Genomic DNA, 23,671 nt, shown 5'->3' on the forward strand with positions numbered 1-23,671 from the left:
GTATATCGACGAGTGCATGTGCATGTCCATTTTGCATGCACTTAGCGATGACCCATATGGCTACGTGCTCGCCAACGAGCAATGGTCGCCTATGTACATTGTCATGACGATAATTCTAAGCATCAGCACCACGCTCTTTAGCCCCAATGGTGGCTCGGCAGCGAATATGGATGCTCCTATTAACTAGGGACAGAGAAGGAATGGGTTCAAAAAGAAGGTTGCTCACATAGACGGTTTCAAAATATGCTATGGGTGCTTTGATTTTTATTGATCCATATAATTTCTTTTTAAATAATTGTTATGTAATATGGTTTAGTAGTTATAACAAGAATTTGACTAGTGGAAAATTTTCTTGTCAGGAGGAAAAGGAGTTCTTAATAGGTTAAAGTATAATTTTTAAGAAAACTTGGTCTTATTCGAAGTATAATTAAAATTAGGCTTTGAAATATGTGTTTTATTTTTTATTTGTTGGCGTCCTGATTATGAAATATTTTATATTAAAAAATATGGAAAAAAATAGGAGAGATATCTTCATATCTTGTGATAATTATTCTCCTACATTGAGTAGTGTAGACCCCGATGAAAGAAGTGCCCGACAAATGACACGTCAGCCGCAACTGTTTGAGGTCCTTCTGGTGTGCGTGTGCAATTATTCGATGTGGGACTATAATTAGGGCCGTAACTAGGCAAACGAATCAAGAAAGACCATTTGAAAAGTTTGACAGCTGGTTCTAATCACCGCCTCCTCCGTTGTCCTTGTAAAACCCTAACTAAATCCCCAATCCCGCCCACTCTTCTCCCGTGCTCATGGCTTCCTCAGAGCCGGTCTTTCTCCGAGCCGTGGAGCTCCGCCTCCTCCGATTCACTTTATCTCACGACTCCCCTCCCCCTCCCCCGTCCTCCCACCCTCCGCCCGCCGCCCTGCCGAACCCCCTCCGTCCCCTGGTCGAGGACCTCCTCGACTCGATCGAACGGGGAAACTACGCGGACGCGCTCTCCTCGGATGCTACTCGCCTCGTCTTCGGATTCGCGGACTCGTGGGAGTTCGAGGACTCCGTGGAGTGTGCCGCCCGGTTCTACGACGAGGTGGAGAGGAGCGTTGAGTTGTTTCTACGGAACGGCAACTCGGCGGCCTGGCTCCAAGTTCTTGATGCGGATACCGACGCTGACATGGAGTGCAGGTGTGCGCTGTTGATGTGCGTCGGAGTTGCGTCGCTTCTTGCTTTTACGCAGCAGAATGTGACCGGGTGAGTGTTCTTAGACTCTCAAGATAGACTCTTTCCACGAGTTTCTAGGTTAATATATGAAGATTTCAGCTAAAGATACGTTCTTTATCGATCTTCTTGGCTCTCTGTTAAATTTTTGATGGCTTATGGGAATTTTGCTCGTGTTTTATTGTTTCTGCCATCGAAAAAGAACAGTGCTAACTTTTTTCTGGATCAAAGTATAAGAATTCAATAAAGCTATGGTCTTTATGAATTTTCTTTTTTTTTTTTTTCGTTTTGAAGGCCTGTTGGGAGTTTTTCTCCTTTTCCTCTATTATTTTCACGGTCAAAGAAGGATGGTGTTAATATCAGTGGAGGGGAGTGGGATGTATGGGCTCGGAATCAGCTATCTTCCGTTGGTTCTGATGTTCAAGGGAAGTTCCCACTCTTACAGGTATTGAATTCGAGGCCCTTCTATAGAATGATTGGTAGAAATTGACTTTTCTCCCTGTCTAATTTATGTTATGTTTTCATATACAGGCTGACTAGGTGCATATAACTTGGCCTTTACAACTCATTCTTAGCTTCCTTTTTTTCCTTCTATGTTGTGGTACCGTAACATTAACTGTTTAAGTTTCACATTATGTTGATCAGAAACTATGAGCTCTTTAAATCAATGAATAAAGAGCTTATGTGAATAAATATTGAGTAGTTAAACAAAAGATTCTCGAATTTTGGTGCCCATATGTTGAAGACTTAGTTGCAATACCTGTTATCAATATTTTGATTCTTTCAGAAGTTTATATAAATTAGTCATATATTCATTCATACAAGTCTCTTTTTTAAAAAAAGTTTACAGAATTTGTTGACAAAGTTTATAGATTTTTAGGTAATATGACCGCTAAGTGTAGGCATTGTACCTAGGCCTATAACTGCCCGGGACCATATTAACAATTTGATAACCATGGATATATGGATTAGCTGAAAAGAAGAGGTCATTTATTTTATGTTTTCCTTGCTTGCCTACTCTTGTCACATTACCTGATAGAGCAGGATTGGTTTTTAGGGCACTAGCTGGGAAAAATATAAAAAAAATCATTTTGTCAATCATCTCTGTACATTATTTGGAGACCAGAAATTCTGCCTAGTTTTCTCTTCACCTGTGTATAATTTTTTCATCATTAACTAGAATCTAGGTTAATATTAAAGCTTCTTTTGATCGTTTCACAACTTGACTATATATTCCATCTATTTTTCCACCCAAGGAGTTTATTGCTTTTCATTCTTTATTGAGCACAAGTTGAAAGTCTAAAATCTTCTCATCCACTATCACCAGTTCCTTTGTAAGTTTCTAGTTGAGAGCCATATGTAGGTTGCTGTTGTTGATGGTTTGTAGCATGCGTTTGTTTTTGCGCCCACTTTTGTCGAAGTTTTATTCCATGCCTACCTTATCTACAAGCGCTACCTTAGTGCATACCAATTCTGTGCAAGTGCTTTTACGACCAATTTGGCAAGTGCCTTCTCTTCTTCGCCAGTAGGTGCTTTTGTTAAACAAGAAGACAACCTAGTTATGTGCTTTGATGTATAATTGTGAGAAATTCTAGATTCTCACCTCTCTTTTATCAGAGCTATCATCTGTATCTTTATTCCCTTGTATTATGTTTTGGTGCACAATGAGAATTATCTATTCATTTGCCTTAACTAGATGATTTGGTTTTGTGCAAGAGGGAGTTATGGAGAGGAGTGATTGGTTATCTTAAGTAGAATATTGTTGTGTTGTTTTCCATATTAGATGCATAGGTGTATTTAGTTGTTGAGAGAATCTTACTCCTTATGTATAATTATTTACGTGGTTTGTAACTTCTCACAAGGTTGTTATTAGAAATATGTCAATATTTATAATACAAGGTGTGATGCAATGGAATGTCATCCATGGTATCATTGATACATTAACGTCGACAGTTCTCTTGGACATGATGTAAAATCTGTTTTCCCTTTTTTCCTTAGAAGCTTGCTGATTATGTCATTATTGTTGAGTTAAAATGAATTCTCCGAAGGAGTTATTGTAGCAATTTCCTTTGTTTATGTGCCATGTCCTTTTGGCTTTTTACTAGCATAAATTGTGAAATCTTTTCTTTTGCAGTATATTGTCTATGCAAAGATTTTGTTAAGCAAGATAAAGGATTTGTACATGGAGGGGGAAGATTCTTGTCTCAATGGTAGCAGAAGTATATCTTGGTGGTTGTCTAGACTCGTCCTCCTTCAGCAGAGGATTCTAGATGAGCTATCATCTTCTCTATATGACCTACTACAACTATTTAAGAACAACACCTTGCTTCAATTTGGTGAATTAGAAAAAGTTACCAATTACTGGGGTTCTATGTTATACGAGGGAGAAGCTTTAAGAATTGTATCGATGTCTCAACTAGAAGCAGGAATTATTGATTATAAATATGGTCGAGTTGACTCCTCAAGGTGAGTACTTGACTGCTTATTACACTTGTACTCCATCAAACCTTTTTAGAGATATTGCACAACTAGTTCTATAGATCATCATTCTGACATGGTTGCTTTTCCCGTGATTTCTCACATTTTTCATTCGCTGAATATGCATATAACTCAATAAATTTCCAGCTTGCCTTAGCAAAGTAGAAAGCAATGCACTTTATATTCTGCAATAGTACTTTTGAGCACGAGTGTACAGGACTTTGTTGGACTTCTCTGCAAGTCATTTCCAATTTACTCTATTCTAGATCTCTATGAGTCTTGGAGTGAAATTGTTGGCATCATTTTCTGAGTTGTATGTCAAATGAATAATTGCATGTCCACATCCACATTCATGTATTTTTGATTACCACTGAGTTTAAAACTTCTTCATAGAGGTCATGCATGTGTAATCACAATATAAGGGTAACCATTTCTGTGTGTGCCGGAATTTACCATTTGTTCGCATGTTGCATCATCTTACTAGCTGCAAAATATATAATCTCAAACTTTGGGTGGTTATGAAGTAGCAAATATGTGTGATAATATTGTTTTTTTTAAAATTGATACTACATATGAGTATGATAATATGGTTTTTTAATTGATATGCACTACGATATCTCACGAGGATGGACTAGTGTTACAAAAAGAAGCCTCTTTACCTAGAAACCATAACAGAGTGCAGAATTTGTGTATTTATTATTAATGAACTTTATTTACTCTTATTTTGGGTCTTCATGATGACTTACTAGTTTTGACTTCTCAATCCTTTTAAGGCATCCCTTTGTTCTTCTTCTCATTGACCATCATGACATCATCAACTCTTCTTTTACTGGATCTGCAAAATCATCTGTACTTCAATCAAGTTATCATATCCTTGCCTTACATTTCAGCCATTTGCTTCCTTAATCTTTGTTGCACATTTTTTATGGCTATGGACAGTGTTTTAAAATGTCTTGAGGTTTCATAGAGGTACCTAGTGTCAGGCACTTAGGATGCTCCTAATTGGACAGTTGGAATAAAAGAATTAAGAAGAGTGGAAAGGAGGAGAGGAAGAGATGGCATAAAAGTGATGAACAAAAACATGACAAAGGAGGAGAAGAGGGGAAGAGACAAAAGTAAAAATGGGCAATGTGGTTTTATGGTTTGGCTGTATTTGACATGTATAAACAAATCTGTTTTGGTTTAAACAAAGATGTTTCTGTCAGGACTGTGCTGAAAGCAATTCATGGTTTCGGCCAAAACTGAGTAGTTTCTTTCCAACTCATCAAGCATTGATAACATCCCTTATAATTTTCTAGGGTCTTTGGGGCTATAAAGATTAATTGGAAGTTGTGAGAAAGTATATGTAAAAACTTGCTTTGTTAATAATTTCATTTTCAATTTGGACAAAGACACCCTCACCATAATTATTTAATCTTTCTCCCATTACAAAGGTCAGCTATGGTTCATGATATTTAAGTCAAGATGGCTCCATCTAAGAATTGGTCTGAATATCCATAAAACTGACTTAAAGATAGATGGCACTTACAAAACGATACATATATGGGACAATTGGAATGCTAATGATTGATGGCATTTATGAACGAATGGCCTCTGTTTCCTTGTTCATTTTTTTGCCTTTCAGACCCGGTAGAAACTTGTGTATAAGGCTAATAGACATATCTTTGTTATAAAAGGAAACTTAAGATTTGCCTTAGTATCTTGCTTCTTTCATGCATGATTATCTGAAAGTTGACATTGCTTACATGCCCCGGAATAATTTTATCTACATCCTCTAGCTAGTTTTAAATTTTCTGGAGGCAAGAATGTTAGGATGTTTTTCCCCCTTTCCCATTACCTCGTGTTGAAGGTGAAATTATGAACAAGCAGCATGAGCTTTTCAATACTTATTGCAGTATTTACATTCTTTATGTTTGTAAGATATTACTTCCCACATTGCAACATTTGATGCATGTGATAGTTACATGTATTAATTTAGATGTAATGTTATTTTTTGTTGAAGATATCTTCAATGTACTCCATATTATTTCTTTTAATTTGTAAAAATAGCCCTTCTTTATAGGGTGCATCTGAGATGCGCTGAAGAAGCAAGTGGACTGCATCTTTCTGTTACAGGGGCTCTTGGCTTCAGGACAATACACCAGGTTCATTTTATTGAAATATCAGTTCTCATGTTGCAGTCTAGCATCTTCATAAAGGAAACTAATCCATAGTTTGATCTAGGTGGATGCGAAGCCTCAATTGGTGCTTGTTGCGAACACTGATCAGCAAATCCATGGTGGTGGAAGCGCAGCAGAGTTATCTCAAGCCCAGAGCAATAGTAATGCTTATGAAAATAAAAAGGATTCAAATATTAATGGACATTATGATTGTTGCGATATATTAATGGCGCCAAGATTGATGGACAGTGACAATGTGAGCACTGTTAATGGTGTGAATGGAGATCTTATTAAAATTAGCAAGGATACTACATTAACGGCAATCCAACAAGCTGTTGTACTAGCACAATGCCTACATCTTAGTAGGATAAATCATGATGATGAACTGTCAAGTAGGTTTTTCTACCTTTAAAATGAATGGATTTGTATCAATTCATTGAATCACTGTTCAAAAATATTCTGTTTATGTATAAGCATCAGTGGTCTGTATGGTTTATATTCTCTTACTCTATTATTAAAGCTAATAGCTGTTCCTTTTCTCTCCCATGTCTTTTTTCTTTTTTTCTTTAGGTTTTTCCTATGTGATAAAATTTTAATTTGCTTACTGTCTTATTCGCCGACCATGCATTGAAATTTTCTTTGATGCAATTTAGGTTTGCCCATGATCATGAATGTTGAAACATGCCGCTGAATTTTATGGTTCTACATTGAATTCGAAATGTTGCATGCTTATATTCTTATTGACTTTTTTTTAAAAAAAACTATTGCTGAGAATGAACACGTGGATTGAATATATTCCTGACTTGAGCAAGTTAGGAGTATGATTGCATGCCTGTACAATCTGCTTCTTCTTTTAGCTGTTTCTGAGTGTTGTTGATCAAGTTCTTTTTCAGTATTGTTCATCTGTGTCTATACTATATTAATAAAAGAGTGTGTTGAATTTTTGGATAGGTTCTTTCAGTCATTTTTTCCCCATATAATCTATTTGTTTTTCTTACTTTATTTGGTAATATATTATATAATCTATTTGTTTTTCTTACTTTATTTGGTAATATATAATATATTAGTGTTGTTTGCAAATCTTTATAATTTTTACCCTCTAATGCAATTCCTCATATGGAACTTCTCTTTTGCCCCCTGTTCCATGCATTCTCCACCCTCACCTCCCAAGTATCCATATCAATTGCCCTAATCCACCTGTCTAGTTATTGCCTTTTCTCTTCCCCTTTGTGTACTTAGGTGCACACACCAACACACACTTTCCTATTATTGCCACTTGCATCCCGAGGTCTCCGAGGACCCCTCCCTTATCATACTCACTTTTCCAACTTTGCCCTCTCTCTCTCTCTATACATGTGCACAAACATGCAAAACAAGCATTCTTTCCTACTACTTCCTTTTCTCTCTGCCTTACCCCTCTAGCTCTTTCTTTTTTGGTTGTCTGTCTCAATTCTCACCTCTTGTAGCTAGTGTCCTTTATTTATTTATTTTTTTGATAACGAAAACAAACTTTAAAAAAAAAACTAAACAACAGAATCAACACAAATTATGAAATAGAAAAATAAATTGAAATAAAACAAAATATAACAAAGAGATATACAACTGAATATGTGCATATGCGTAAAATAAAGTAAAATATACAAAAATATAAATGAGGAGATATAAAACCACGTGAAAAATGTAAAATACGTACAATATATTCAAAAAAATAGAAAAAAGATAAAACTAAGAAGACAAAATTAAGAAAACATGAAAATTGAGAACAAATATAACAATCTTTTTTCAGAAAACCCTTAGTTTCGAAATTACAGGTACAATTTCGCTAAGTAATGGTTCATTTTCTAGTTATTACTACACTAGTCCTTTGCTTACCCATTTTTCATATTTAGCCTGGACTATCCTGTTTTGGCATCCACATTTATACTATTTTATTTTTCATTTTAAGTTTTTCTGCTTTATTTGTATATATATTTTTAGTTTTTATTATTTAGCAATCTGCTGTTTATACTGTTTTGTGTTCAATATTTATGATTCATAATTATATGTAGTTGAGTTTAGTTACTGATATTTTGAACAAATTATTGATGACTAACTTATTAATTATTAGTGGTGTCAAAAAATTATTAATAATTTTATTCTTTGTTTTCTCCAACATGCCTTGTAAATCTCCAGTTTTTCTAGATTTGTAATTGAGGCAGCTTTACTGTCTTTAGCAACCCTCATATTTGTAAGATAAATGTTAAAATTAATAATTCGACAATTGATGTTTTGTTTGACGAAGTGCTAGTCTGAAAAGCAGTAGTTTGATTATAGCCCTATAATGTCAATATACATAATTTCGGTCATGTTCTTTGTTAGTTTACAGGAATGCTGGAAGTTCTGGTTGAAGTTGTACCTGTATTTGTGGTCTATTATTCTGATTAAGCCTTCAAAAAGACTGAAACAATAAGATAAAAGATATTAAATCATAAGATTATGGTAGACAAGAGAAGTTGTACATTTTAAAAATATAAACATGAAGTTGCAACTAAAAAGAGAAGAAACTTCCCCCGGGGTGCTTTTGGAAGTACTGCTTGGAACTTGTACACAATTCTTTCGTCTAGATATATTGTGTGCATAAAGTGGATCATGCTTTGTAGGCTAGCTCAAATTACAAATATCAATGGGGCTGTAATATCAGCAATTTTTCTTAGTTGTCAGCTTGGCCTGTACTGGTATGGCACCAAGTTGCCACAAATGTAGTACATAATTAATTCACATTCTTCTGTACATTGTATGCAGCATGTCCACGCTGAGTGAAGCCTCTAGTTTTGAGAGAATGGGGTCCTGTGTAAATTATGTTGTCGTTGTTTCTACTGATTCTGCTTGTTGGCTTTGCTGACTGTGCATAGCGAGAACATTTTGCATTTTTGTTGGCTTCTCTCCATGCAAAATTGGTCCTTCATTCTTATGACTTATTTGGTGTATTGCATGTGTGGAATAGATAAGCCCTGACCATTGATAGGCTGAATTTCTTTATATGGACATTATATTGAACCGGTACCTGGGAGTGACCATCAAGGCTTATCTTAAGTGTCGGTACGCCACCCGTATCAGATATCGGTACCGAACCGGTACGGTATGGTATGTCCCGTACCACCCAGTTCGGGCCGGTACGGCATACCATATTCTAATGAGTCTTTAATGTCTTGACTTAATTTAGGGTTATGATCTTTCTTCTAAAGGTGCCAAAACAGTGCCATTAAGCAATGTAGAACAAGGGTATTAGATTCAGTTGATTTATTTTTCTTAGAAGAATTCATACACTGTATGCTCAAGATGATTGGTTTTGTTAACTCAACACACTCTCACAAGTTCAAGAAATTCATATTTTGTTAATTTATTTTTTCTTGGAAGAGTTCATACCCACACAACCATCTATAATTGAACAGTTTTTGTAGAATGTGAAATTTCATACATAACAATTGATTTTCTCTTTACCAGTTTTTATTTCTTACATATTATTTCAAATTTTGTGCATATTATTATTGTTTGATTTTATGGATTTTTTTTTTTCATTCTAGAAGCCATGATTTTGTGTTTCTCATTGCTTGATATGTTTGTTTTGATTTTAATGCTATAGGCTGGGAAATGGCCCCATACATAGAGGCTGTTGATGCCCAACATCAATCATGCTACTCAGTAAGTATTGAATTGACTGTATTATTAATTCTAGTATCATTGGGTCCACTACTTTCTTAACCTAGTTGTCCTTCCTTCTTGCACTCATTCCATGTGCCTCTCTTACTATTTTATCAAAAACTTTTACCCATGTGCATTGGCTAAGCTTCATGGATCCTGACATGCAACCAATAGTTTGAGACTTCTCACAACTGATCCACTTATCTAGACATGACATTTCCTCTCTGCAAATTGGTGTTGAATTGCACTGTCAACTTTTGCAAGATGCGGCCTTTCATTAAACTTAATAAGACGAGTATGTTCCCTTCTTTGATGGTTTGGCAACTAACTCTCATGCAACCAAGGACCAATAATACATGGAATTTTTTGAATTGAAAAATATCTAGACGAAGAGGAAAGGAAAGATTCAATCCCAATCACATCTATGGCCAAATTGTCCATCTAAGACATCAAGTGACAAAAGCAATGGATCGATGTTTTTGTCCACAGTATCACATGCTGCCGAACCAACACAATTTATTTAATATAGTGCTTGCTGGCTGTCATTCACTTTTTTTTTTTGGCCAAAGAAAACTGTTCAAGCAGGATCTCAAACAGTTCATTAAGAATTTCTCCATGATATGTATTAGGAACCACCCATGGGTCATGAGTTTATTATGGTAACAGTGAATAGCCCTTAAGTTTTATTTCATTATAGATTTATCCCTGTGAGATGTGAACATGTGAACATGACACATGGTTGCACTGTATTTGCTTCAACCTAAATGTTCCATATAAGGGGAATAAATAGATGTAGTCAAGGCTAGCAGTCCTTTTTAGCATTTCAATGTGATCTATGCATGATAACTTTATTTCTTCCCTATAAATTCAAGTGAAATTCTTTTCTTCATTCTATGCCAGTAGGTATTCAGTTGCATTCACTATAGATGATCATGATGTTATGTTTGATCATATAGTATTTTTTTTTGTTATGTTCTATATTCTTTATTGGATCTCACTAGCAGGTTATTTATTTATTTATTTTATCCTTATAATATCAACATATATTTGGGCTCTGCAAATTGCTGCTGAGATCATGCTTTAAAGTGTCCAAAAGCATTCTCTCCTTTTCTGCAATCATCCTCTGTTTTAGGCCCTTGAAATCAGCTTGTAATGATTTCTCTTGGTTTTTTTTGGGTTGAGTTTCTTATATCCATCATTAATCTGGCAATTTTTCAGTTCAATCTCTCATGCTTAACTTTCTTTATGTAATGGATACTGCTTTTTTGAATTAGCACGTAATTTTGGGCCTCTATTCATGTTGTTGCACAGTTTTTCATAGCTTGTGTGTGATTTATTTTGGCTTAATATTGTTTTTGTCATACATAAGGTTAAGCATTTTATCACTGTTTACTATTATATGCTTTGACTCCCTGTTCCACTATGCAGTGTTCTTTTGAATCATTTAATACTTTCAGTACACCATCTCCTCTAGGCTACTCCTACCTCGAGGTCATTTCCAATTTATGGTGTAATGATAGCTCGGAGATTGTAATTGTAGTTTACTAGCCTACTATTCATTTTGAGTTATTCTAGTAAAAGTAATCCTGAGAAGCGACATTTTGCCACTAGCTCTTATGCTGAGGTTGCTCATTTAGATTACACCTTTAAGCATTTTGTTCACTCCATGTTAGACTTTTTTGTCAAGAACATTAATAATAGTTCACATACTTCACCATTGTTGCTTTTGCTGTCACATGTAAGAACATTTAGGATAAAAGAAAAAATCACCGGTAAGTATTCTCACTGAATTCTCTTACCCCACCAGGCCACGACCCCCACCCCCACCCCCACCCCCACCACAACCCCCTGTCCAGCCTTTTGTTTTTGTGATAGAAGAGACCCATATGCAATAGGCTACAAATGGGGGATAGCCCACCCTTAAATACCTCTAACCCCCAAACCATGGTCGAGGTGGGACCAGAACTCAAGACTCTGGTAGTACCACCAAGTTTTTACCACCATGGTAAGCCAGCATGTTTAGTAGGTAATGTTGAGACAGATGCAAATTAATTTGTACATAGTTGCACCCATTGATGCACATATTCTTGTTTTGAGCACACATGATGTTTGCTATAAATCAGGTCAACGATCGCACAATAAAATCTAAGGTTGGAGCAGCATGGGAACACAATGAGATGGTGAATATTGGCTGAATATTAGTCTTTAAGGGTGTTAGAAGCCTTCTGTTTTTCAATTTTTCCATTTCCTCTTTTTCGGAAGGGTGTTTGTGGTGGTGCAAATTGTAGGCTTTGATTTAATGGAGGGCTGATACTATTTTGCATTAGTGGATGATAGAATATCTGTTTGTCTCAAACTACGTTATGGATCAAAATCTTATTACATTTTAGATTGTAGGGTTATGCACTTAGAAGTGAAGTCATAGGAGAATGGGGTAAGATAAGTGGAAGGCTCCTCACCAAATGAGAGAAAAGATGTTGAATGGACGCGTTTGGAAATAATGGAGGGCTGATGCTATTTTTGGGTTGACTGTTAAGCAGTGTCCCACAACGTATTGGAGTTTGCTTAACAAATGTTGGGAGATGCTAGTCTATACCAGTCACCAAGACCGTTATAAATGTCAAGTCAGGAACTCACTTCATCATGTAAAATGCAATTTGAAATATAATTCATTCCTATTGGCCTATACTGTGATATAATTTTCTGATGAATGAAAATTAACTAATGACACATGATTTATTATTTCGTTCAGTCATGTAGTTTGTCATTGCATTTACAAAAGTTGGGGCATATATTTTTTCAAGTACCATTACAAACTCAAGATATAAAGGTTTGGTGAAATTAAATTGAAACAATTCATGGCATCCCATAGTTCACATTATGGACTCAAGTCCTGGCGGGACGTCCCATGGGACACCAGGACGGTACCATTTTAAGCGTTGGGACAGGACAGTTCTGCCATTGTCTTAAGCATCCGATCGGCATGTCTTGGGAGTTGGGATAGGGTAGGATGGCAATGCATCCTATATCCCATGGGAAAATCGGGACAACCCCATCTTGCGGCAAGGTTTTCCATACCTGTTGGTATCGTACCATACCGGGTGTATGGAACTGTACCGATACCAAACTGATATGCAATTTTGTACTATATCGATACTCGATACGTCTCACTGTCTCGTACCGTACTACGTGCCGATATTGTAAAGGGTCATATTTGTGCATGTTCAGCTTCAAACTATTATGAAAAGATACGTGTTCCAATTCTGAATGAGCATTGCATTTTTAGTTTATGTATGCCAGGCAGCTTTTTCATAGATTCTATCATATGATAAATTTTGCCGAGGATGAAAACTTTGGACTGCAATCATTAGCAACAAATAATTTTTCTGTTTCTGATATGGAAGTTGTAGTCATCTCTAATTAAGTCTTTCCTTTCTAGATTAGAAGCTTCTGTGACATACTGCGCATTCGATGGGAATCCACTCGTAGTCGCACAAAGCAGCGGGCTTTGTTAATGATGGATAAGCTGGTAATATTATATTGAATTGTTTTTTGGTATTGAATTATTATGTGTCTTTGGAGAATTATTATGTTCCCCTAAATGTGGATGACTGCTTCATTTCATCCACTTATGTGTGCTTATGGTTCATTTCATACGGGAAGTTCACAAAATTCATGTGCATTAGATCAGTCTTGTGGACGTTATCTGCAAATTGTGGCAATATTTTACAAATTATGCTTGTATTTGGAATAAGTTCATGCTAATGCTTCTCTTTCATATAGAATCTGGAAGTATCAATTAATATCTATTTATCACTCTTGTCCTTTTGTTGTGTTTGTTTTATTTTTATACATATCTAATACACTGAAGGTGCTCAAAGCTGCTTAATCATGTGTACTATGACTAACTATAAAGCTAGGACAACCCATTAGTAATGAAATATTATAGTTTAGGTTATATTCCCAGATTTCTAGAACAGGTTTGGATTGTCTATTCTACCAGTTTTTTGTCATATAAATTTTCTTCATGCTGGTTTCGCTGACTCTTTTTACCTCCATTTGTTGGGTTGAATGTCATGGGTATTTTGCATTTTAATTTACTTTAGAATGTGCTGATGTCAGAAAATCAATAGTTAAAGGAAATAGAAATATTCTGTATTTGTATGGTTCTTCAAGATTTTCATAATTAGAAATAGGACGTACTCTAGTCACAATGTTTAGCTTTACAAATTTATCCCAATTTAATCACTTGTATTGTATTTTTATAACCTATCTTATCTGTAAAGGTTAGCGTTTTGTGAGCTCACATGCATTTTTTGTATGTGCTTATGAATTTTCGTGTTATTACAGCTGGGTAACTTTGTTATGGTCCTTTACTGAATTTCTAAGATGATGTGCAAGATTGGTCTGATTGGTGCGGACACCAGTACCGGACCACCTGTTATGCAGTGCCTCGGTCGTCGCAGGAAGATAGTCCAGCCACTTTCGTTGTGGTTGGATTGATTTGATTTTATGTTATTTTATTTTATGTTGATTAGGTTTATTTGTATATTGTTATTTTAGGGCTTTTATGGGATTATTTTATTTGTAGGGGTCTATTTGTTATTTTGTGACCCTATAAATATGGGTCCATGCACTTGATTAGGGTTAATGAATGATTGGTTGAATGATTAGCCTCCTTTCTCTTCTTCCTCCTCTTCTCTTCTTCTCCTTTCTCTCTTCCCTTTCTCGTAGCTGTCCTACATCACTGATCCTTTTTATTCTCAACGATTGAGTGGAAACCAAGGTTCGCCGTCTTGGTACCGGACCCCGTACCGGTGCCACATTAGCACAGTATCAGTATGGTACGGTACGAAAATTTTTCGTCATACTGAGTGTCGGTAAGCCATCGGTACCAGTACCATACAAGTACATATATTGAATCGGTATGGTATGGCCCGTATCGCCCGGTTCAAGCCGGGACGGTGAACCTTGGTTGAAACCTTATAACCAACGTTAAAAGCAAGGTCCGACGTACCGGTGGCCGGCCGGACCGGTACCGTACCGGCCGTTACCGCGAGCCAGACTTTTTTTTTTTAATGTTGTCTCTGTTGGATCTTAAATTAAGTGAAAATTGATGTTTTTTTATTACTTTTTTCATGATTTTTGATATTTTCATATTTAAATTTAGGGTTGAAATTTGAAACATATATGATGCATGATTGCATGTTATGTTTTCCTCCCGTTCCAAATGATAAAATCATACACAAAATATCTTCAAATTAAGATACAATCATTTACATACATTTAAAGTACTCTAGGATATCTAAAATCGGGACGAGTGCCGATGGCTCTCGTAGATATCTGGATCATAAGTATAATCAGGAGGAGGCAAATCAACCCAATCAGAAGGAACGCGCGCCAGGTTATAAGAACTGTCGGATCTCTCGCTCACGCTCTGGCTCTGAGAGGTGTCCTCTGATTGTGTAGGGGCCCATCCAAATATGGCGGAAGCAAAATCCATTGCACCATATCCATATTCGTCAGGCTGAGGCTGTGGATAATAGAATCCGTATCCGTATGTTGTCGGATCTGCAGTCGTATCCTGTCTTCCTGAACGACCTCGAGGAGCCCGTCTTCTATATCCAATAATATCCTCACGAAATCTATCAGGTGGTCGACCGTGGTCCGTATCCTGTGTAGCACCCATAAATTGGGACTCACCGGTGAAATAAAGACCACCCTCCGGCCCATTATCAGTGACGACCTGCACGACATTCTCCTCTCCTACCAGATCAATCACATCCTCCATAAGTTTCAGCATGTACGAGGTGTTGTGCACATAAGCCGAAGCATCAATCGACTTGTGGAAGAAGGTCTTAGCATCACAGTATGTCAGGAAGTTGATGATGCTCCGCCTGGTCGGACCGGTCCAACCATCGCACATGATGGTTAGTCCATATATGGGCCACTTGCTCTTGTAGGAGTCAATCCAATTCTCCAGCTCCTCCTTATTGTTGTCAAGAAGCTCACCGTATATATCCTTCGGGCCTGGAGGAGCTACACCGGGACCGGCAGCTTGTATGGCGGCAATGGCAGACCTGTAGTATGTATTGTCTGCCACATTCGCTGGGATGTGGCTGAAGTGAAACCAGGATCCAATAGCTCGCCACATAGTTTTCTTCTTATCCTTCATCCACATTGTGTCTATCCTCTGCTGCCTTGAATCTCTACTGGGGAGAGCATGCGGATCTACATCATGAATTGTCGCTCCTTCTGGAATTCCTCTAGATGACTTCTTTCGGCTACCAAAACTACCCAGCATAGATGTAATCCGGCCACGTTCTTTGCAGACGCCCTCCCTTACTGAAGTTGTCCTCAAGAACTCTGGATCTTGTCTAGTGCTTCGAGAACTGCCGCCCGACTCGTATGCGGAGGGCCCAAATCGAGCCCTATGCCTGGCCACCTCCTCCTGCTGCCACTGATCATCCAGGCTTGCATGCATGGCCGCCTGAATATCTGCCTCCTCCTCATCTAGATCCTCGACCTCCTCTGGCTCCCTAGAGTGATAGGAAGGTGGCTCTGCCGCTTGGCGATCGACCTCCGCCCTCTTCTTGGAAGCCATCTCCTTCGCTTCTTTGGCCTCAGCGAGATTCTGCCTCATCAGCACACGAATCTCGTTAGGACAATTTCGGAACGTAGCAACCTCACCGGAATTTTCGGCTAAGTGTTGCTTCAACCTGGTTACCCCTCCTCCCTTGAAAACCTTGTCGCAAAACTTGCATTGAAACTGGTGTCGTTGCCCCTCACTTCCAAGTCTTCGCCCATAAGACCAGCCAATATCACGCTTTGCAGGGTTCGTTTTTCTTGATGGCTCCATTTCTATCATAAAAGGACAACTTATCAAAAAATTAAGCTAATAAAGTAAATTTTTGCATTATCTTATTATTTAAGTAATTTATAAACTATTTTTTTAAGTAAATTATTAACAAAATTAATGAAATAATATAGGATGAAAAAACCGCACTTTAAATAGTCTCCGCTGGATTTTTTTGGGCAGGACCTCCTCCTCAATTTGTGGGCTATCTCTCAAATCTTTCCGTCTCTGATTACTCTTTAGAGACTCACTCCTGGATTTTAGAACCTCAATTTGTTTGGAGTCTGGACAGAGCCTCGTTCGGTTTTTATAACCGAACGAGAGGCTTAAGAAGTGGCCGAGACTCTCGGCCACTTCGTGCTGTTAATCCAAGATTAACAGAAAAGAAGTGGCCTTTCGGCCACTTCTTTCGTTGATTTGATGGGAAAGAAGTGGCCGGAGGCCACTTCCTTTGTTTTTTTATGGGAAGAAGTGGCCGGAGGCCACTTTCTTTCCCATTAAAAAAAAAAAAGCTGTGGCCTGTCGGCCACAGCATCTTTTTTTTTTTTTTGAAAGAAGTGGCCCGTTGGCCACTTCCTTCTTAAAACCACGCGCGGCGGCGCGCTGTGGTTCCCCAAAAAAAAAAAAACGTTTTTTTTTTGGAACTCCCTTAAAACCACGCGCGGCGCGTGGTTTTAAGGGAGAAGTGGCCCACGGGCCACTTCTTTCCAAAAAAAAAACGTTTTTTTTTTTGGGGGAACCACAGCGCGCCACCGCGTGGCGCGTGGTTTCAAAAACCACGCGCCGCGCGTAATTTTAAGAAGGAAGTGGCCAACGGGCCACTTCTTTCAAAAAAAAAAAAAAAGATGCTGTGGCCGACAGGCCACAGCTTTTTTTTTTTTTTTAATGGGAAACGAAGTGGCCTCCGGCCACTCCTTCCCATAAAAAAACAAAGGAAGTGGCCTCCGGCCACTTCTTTCCCATCAAATCAACGAAAGAAGTGGCCGAAAGGCCACTTCTTTTCTGTTAATCTTGGATTAACAGCACGAAGCGGCCGAGAGTCTCGGCCACTTTTTAAGCCTCTCGTTCGGTTATAAAAACCGAACGAGGGTCTCTAAAGAGTGAGGCCACTTTTTAAGCCTCTGTCCAGACTCCAAACAAATTGAGGTTCTAAAATCCAGGAGTGAGTCTCTAAAGAGTAATCAGAGACGGAAAGATTTGAGAGATAGCCCACAAATTGAGGAGGAGGTCCTGCTCAAAAAATCCAGCGGAGACTATTTAAGGTGCGGTTTTTTTATCCTATATTATTTCATTAATTTTGTTAATAATTTACTTAAAAAAATAGTTTATAAATTACTTAAATAATAAGATAATGCAAAAATTTACTTTATTAGCTTAATTTTTTGATAAGTTGTCCTTTTATGATAGAAATGGAGCCATCAAGAAAAACGAACCCTGCAAAGCGTGATATTGGCTGGTCTTATGGGCGAAGACTTGGAAGTGAGGGGCAACGACACCAGTTTCAATGCAAGTTTTGCGACAAGGTTTTCAAGGGAGGAGGGGTAACCAGGTTGAAGCAACACTTAGCCGGAAATTCCGGTGAGGTTGCTACGTGCCGAAATTGTCCTAACGAGATTCGTGTGCTGATGAGGCAGAATCTCGCTGAGGCCAAAGAAGCGAAGGAGATGGCTTCCAAGAAGAGGGCGGAGGTCGATCGCCAAGCGGCAGAGCCACCTTCCTATCACTCTAGGGAGCCAGAGGAGGTCGAGGATCTAGATGAGGAGGAGGCAGATATTCAGGCGGCCATGCATGCAAGCCTGGATGATCAGTGGCAGCAGGAGGAGGTGGCCAGGCATAGGGCTCGATTTGGGCCCTGCGCATACGAGTCGGGCGGCGGTTCTCGAAGCACTAGACAAGATCCAGAGTTCTTGAGGACAACTTCAGTAAGGGAGGGCGTCGGCAAAGAACGTGGCCGGATTGCATCTATGCTGGGTAGTTTTGGTAGCCGAAAGAAGTCATCTAGAGGAATTCCAGAAGGAGCGACAATTCATGATGTAGATCCGCATGCTCTCCCCAGTAGAGATTCAAGGCAGCAGAGGGTAGACACAATGTGGATGAAGGATAAGAAGAAAACTATGTGGCGAGCTATTGGATCCTGGTTTCACTTCAGCCACATCCCAGCGAATGTGGCAGACAATACATACTACAGGTCTGCCATTGCCGCCATACAAGCTGCCGGTCCCGGTGTAGCTCCTCCAGGCCCGAAGGATATATACGGTGAGCTTCTTGACAACAATAAGGAGGAGCTGGAGAATTGGATTGACTCCTACAAGAGCAAGTGGCCCATATATGGACTAACCATCATGTGCGATGGTTGGACCGGTCCGACCAGGCGGAGCATCATCAACTTCCTGACATACTGTGATGCTAAGACCTTCTTCCACAAGTCGATTGATGCTTCGGCTTATGTGCACAACACCTCGTACATGCTGAAACTTATGGAGGATGTGATTGATCTGGTAGGAGAGGAGAATGTCGTGCAGGTCGTCACTGATAATGGGCCGGAGGGTGGTCTTTATTTCACCGGTGAGTCCCAATTTATGGGTACTACACAGGATACGGACTACGGTCGACCACCTGATAGATTTCGTGAGGATATTATTGGATATAGAAGACGGGCTCCTCGAGGTCGTTCAGGAAGACAGGATACGACTGCAGATCCGACAACATACGGATACGGATTCTATTATCCACAGCCTCAGCCTGACGAATATGGATATGGTGCAATGGATTTTGCTTCCGCCATATTTGGATGGGCCCCTACATAATCAGAGGACACCTCTCAGAGCCAGAGCGTGAGCGAGAGATCCGACAGTTCTTATAACCTGGCGCGCGTTCCTTCTGATTGGGTTGATTTGCCTCCTCCTGATTATACTTATGATCCAGATACCTACGAGAGCCATCGGCACTCGTCCCGATTTTAGATATCCTAGAGTACTTTAAATGAATGTAAATGATTGTATCTTAATTTGAAGATATTTTGTGTATGATTTTATCATTTGGAACGGGAGGAAAACATAACATGCAATCATGCATCATATATGTTTCAAATTTGAACCCTAAATTTAAATATGAAAATATCAAAAATCATGAAAAAAGTAATAAAAAAACATCAATTTTCACTTAATTTAAGATCCAACAGAGACAACATTAAAAAAAAAAGTCTGGCTCGCGGTAACGGCCGGTACGGTACCGGTCCGGACCGGTACCGTACCGGTCCGGCCGGCCACCGGTACGGCGGACCTTGGTTTAATGTATTTAATCAGTCATGTGTTATGAAGGTTCAATACATTATCCGTCATTATGAAGCTAATCAATTTAGTCTGTTAGCCCATCATTTAAGAAAGACCTCTGCATCATGGCATTGTGAGTTTTTGGAGCATACAGTGATAGAATCAGTTTTATTTTTAGTTCCACTCTATGCTAACATTTAGCAAATCGGATGGATTATGTTGAACATTTATAGCTATTGGTACACTGCCTTATGTCAAATCCTTGTTTTCTCAGTTCATATGAATTCGACATGTAAATGATATTTTCTTCTTTTTGATGGCTTAGTCGAGGTTTTGAATGATGGGATAAGTTTGAATTACATGAGGTAGGTATCTCTAGAGATTGCTTCATAGTAACAGTGGCTTTTATATGAGGGGTATGATCGCTCAACATTTTTGGTGAAATTAATGCAAGAGGTTACATTAGAAATTATAGTATTGTCATGCTTTTCACTTTGAATTAGTGTTGATTATTTTATAGTTGTTCAGTGCAAGAAATAGGGTACTGATCTGAGTATCATGTCTCATGCCCATATTGGTCAATACATAGCACTAATATTCCATGCCAATGTTTGGTACACACTAGCATAGAAAGATGTGATTACAAAGATTAGCAGCCGGAACAATGATACATGCTAATTCATTCTTTGTTTTCTGGTAAATATAAATTGATTTTAACTGCATTATACAGGTCTATGGACATGCTCCTAATGACCGAACACTGGATTTTACTTATTTATAGATATCTAGGATCATTAATCATCTTAGATATGTGTTGATAATTCTTTAGCATCTGCATTCTATCCTAAATTCCTAATTCCTGCTAAATTGTCTTATGACCTAACATTTCATTATGTTGCTTATTAACAAAAGACAAACTCAAAAACTTATAGGGAAAAAAAAACTGCAGGCATATGTGTAACTATTTTATGTATTTATGACTAGGTTATACGTGCTCTAACATAGTGTTGATACAATTGGAAGCTCATATAATGGCAATATAGTAGAATACTTATAGAGTTTATTTACGTTATTTTTAACCTTTCATCTGATATAAAATGATGATTCTCTGTCATGATCACATCCACTTTTTATGCGTGACCTTCAGGTACTTCAGAAATTAAAAAAATGACAAAAAATTATAGGAGAAAAGTTTGAGAGTACCTTCAATACGAACAAGGCTATTCTTGATGTCTGTGCCTAGGCTGAATGAGAATGCATGGTGCAATCTTGTATTGCAACCTATTGGTCTGTACCAGTTGTATTTCTTTGATACACATTTATGTAGTCCTGTAGTAATGATATGGGCTGGCACAAGTAATAAATTGGTTGAAATGATTATATCTTGTTGCTAACCTAATGCCTGATACGTATTATTGATGCAGCATACAGACTTGTCTGATAATCCTTCAACTGGTAGGTTGATGAGAATTTGTGCGGTCTTTATCTCATGTCATGACACTAGATCATATTATAATTTTTTTAGTTGTGTTCCTTTTCTTATGCTTCATATACTTATTTTATATGATGAGAAACACATGCTGTGCATCAAAAAGATGGAATGTAGAAACTAGAAAGCAACATGCATGACTATTCCCATGACCGACTATATCACAAGGATCTACTCAACTCTATTGGAATAATTTCTTCTTTTCTTAGAGCCAATGACTTAGTATCTTAAGATGAATATTTAACTTTCATCACCTGATATTTTAACTCATTGTTTTTCATTCCTTATTCTTTGTTCACCATTCAAATCTTAAGTGGTATTGTATCCTTGTCTGATTTTTAAATGCTTCTCTTTACTGAGGGTTACATTTGTTTGTAACTCGGAATAATCTGCTTTGTTCCATTTGTAGGTGGAAGTTGTATATGAAGCTATTCCTATGGCTTCACAAAGGATTCAGTTAGCATATGGTGTTTATATACCAACCATCCCTGCATTGCGGAAGTATGTATTGATGATTTGTTAGTGGATGACAGTCTTATCTTCTTTTGTTGACAAGTTGTATATTTTTTAGCATGTTCTTCTTATATTATTGTAAAATATGTATTTTTATTATGTTCCTAAGTTGTCCCTCCTTGTCTGGAACTTTCAGAGAATATGGTGAGCTTTTGGTGAGTTGTGGTATGATTGGAGAGGCACTAAAATTTTTTGAAGATCTTGAATTATGGGATAATCTAATCTATTGCTATCGGTATGGCAATGTTCCCATGTCAAATATTATGCATTCTTTTTGACAGTTGTCCTTCTTGTCAGCTCATGCCAAATCATGGAGATATAACATTTTCAATATGACAGATTGCTAGGGAAAAAAGCAGCAGCTGTTGATCTTATCAAGGCACGATTGTCTGACATTCCTAATGACCCAAGATTATGGTAAGTAATTTAGAATCTTGCTAGTTGAATTGAAAACTATGCAAAAATCACATATATCAAAGTTAGAAAACTGTCTAATGATAGAATCTTCAGGGAAGACAAGCCACTTAGCTCATTTAGTTTTTTGATGCAGTTTCTTGCTGAGTTAATTAAGGAGCAGAGTTGTTTTTTTTATTCATTTAAAGGGGCACAACTACATGTAGATATCTCATTGTAGTCTCCACGATTCTTTTAATGCATTTGAGGTGTCTCATCTACTCCTTGTGAATTTAGCCCATGCTCTACAACATGCAATGCTATAACTGGTTTTGAGCTCTATGAAATAGGTGAGTACATAGAGTAATTCTGATTAGGCTTGTTAAGTACAAGAAGCAACTCTCACCAGTTTTTCCCTTTCAATATTAGGCCTCTTCTGATCTCGAATGTCTTTATCAACTCAAGATCTTAAACATCTAGGGCTTCGAGGACTTTTAGGAGTTGAAAGGGCTGTTTTATTCATTTTTTCTTTGGTCTAGTTTCTAATAGTAATTTTTGTTGTCGGAAGATTTGTAAGATAATTTTGGTATATGTAGAAAATAAAAGGCAACATCCTTCTTATTTGGTGCATGAGCATGTTTCGAGTCAGTTGTTGCCATTCATAAGTGGAAGGAACCAGAAAGGATCTTATCATTTTTGAGTTTTTCAGCTCAACTTACATCATTGCACATCATTGTGGTTTAAAGTTATGTGCTGTGAAAAGTGTTATGAGGTTGCTTTGTTATTTTCTTTAAGTCAGGTTGACCCTTGTATTGTGTTTGAGAAACCAATTAAGTGAGCCGATGTCAGACCTCAATATGCCATCTTATTTGAACCCCGAGGTGTGACCACCCAAATCAAACAAAGCTAAAATTCGAACTTAATTATCCTCAATAGAAATTTATCTAAATACCCGAAGTATTTAACATGCTTAGTAAAATCCACATGTTCAAACAAAATATTACTAGAAACATACTGCCACCCCAGATGCCTGTATTAGAAATCCATTTCAAACTTAAACATAACTTATCATATGTAACATTATACCTTCAAAGGTGCAAACTGGGATATGGCTGACATCACTTCAATGATCATTAGATCCAATGTCAACTTTTAAAATATCAAATCCTCTTTTTTGAATAAATCCACTAGGGCCCAACTAGTCCTTTGAAAAAAATTATATAGAAGATATGGTAAGCTACAAAGCTAAAGGTCCTTGAGAAACAAATAACTTCAAAATGAAAAACATGATCTGATTATCAATGATATATTTGAGTGAAAATTCACCAAAATCATTTTGTTATGAAATTTCAGAAGTATAGTTTTCATTAAGTAATAAGATGTCACAAATAGGTTCAAACCTCGGTTTAGAAGAATCCAAATAATTTAAACAAAATCACAAGTTGAATACTTATTCAAAATTAAATGACCAAAGTATAATTTATTTTCCAAAACTCTTATTTCATATTTTCTTACAAAGTTTTACTTATAACTTGAGGCCACATAAGTCCTCACTACAAACAAGGTCACATAAAATCCTCTCTTGTAAACTGGATGGGCCCACATAATCCTCATGT

The 23,671-nt window shown here is 37.6% G+C and overlaps 1 protein-coding gene across 1 annotated transcript in view; it reads left to right on the top strand.

Moving 5' to 3' along the window:
• Positions 1-693: 693 nt before the first annotated feature.
• The window catches only part of LOC103722059 (tetratricopeptide repeat protein 27 homolog), a 33,972-nt gene continuing 10,994 nt past the window's right edge, over positions 694-23,671 (top strand). Inside the window, 10 exon segments of the mRNA XM_039126591.1 lie at positions 694-1,247; positions 1,509-1,659; positions 3,349-3,680; positions 5,755-5,836; positions 5,916-6,243; positions 9,474-9,532; positions 12,972-13,061; positions 21,559-21,650; positions 21,799-21,897; positions 22,002-22,079. Coding sequence (XP_038982519.1) covers positions 808-1,247; positions 1,509-1,659; positions 3,349-3,680; positions 5,755-5,836; positions 5,916-6,243; positions 9,474-9,532; positions 12,972-13,061; positions 21,559-21,650; positions 21,799-21,897; positions 22,002-22,079 — 1,751 coding nt within the window. The 5' untranslated portion in view covers positions 694-807.

The sequence above is a fragment of the Phoenix dactylifera genome, chromosome 5 (genome assembly GCF_009389715.1).
Source record: "Phoenix dactylifera cultivar Barhee BC4 chromosome 5, palm_55x_up_171113_PBpolish2nd_filt_p, whole genome shotgun sequence".
Classification (NCBI taxonomy): Eukaryota; Viridiplantae; Streptophyta; class Magnoliopsida; order Arecales; family Arecaceae; genus Phoenix; species Phoenix dactylifera.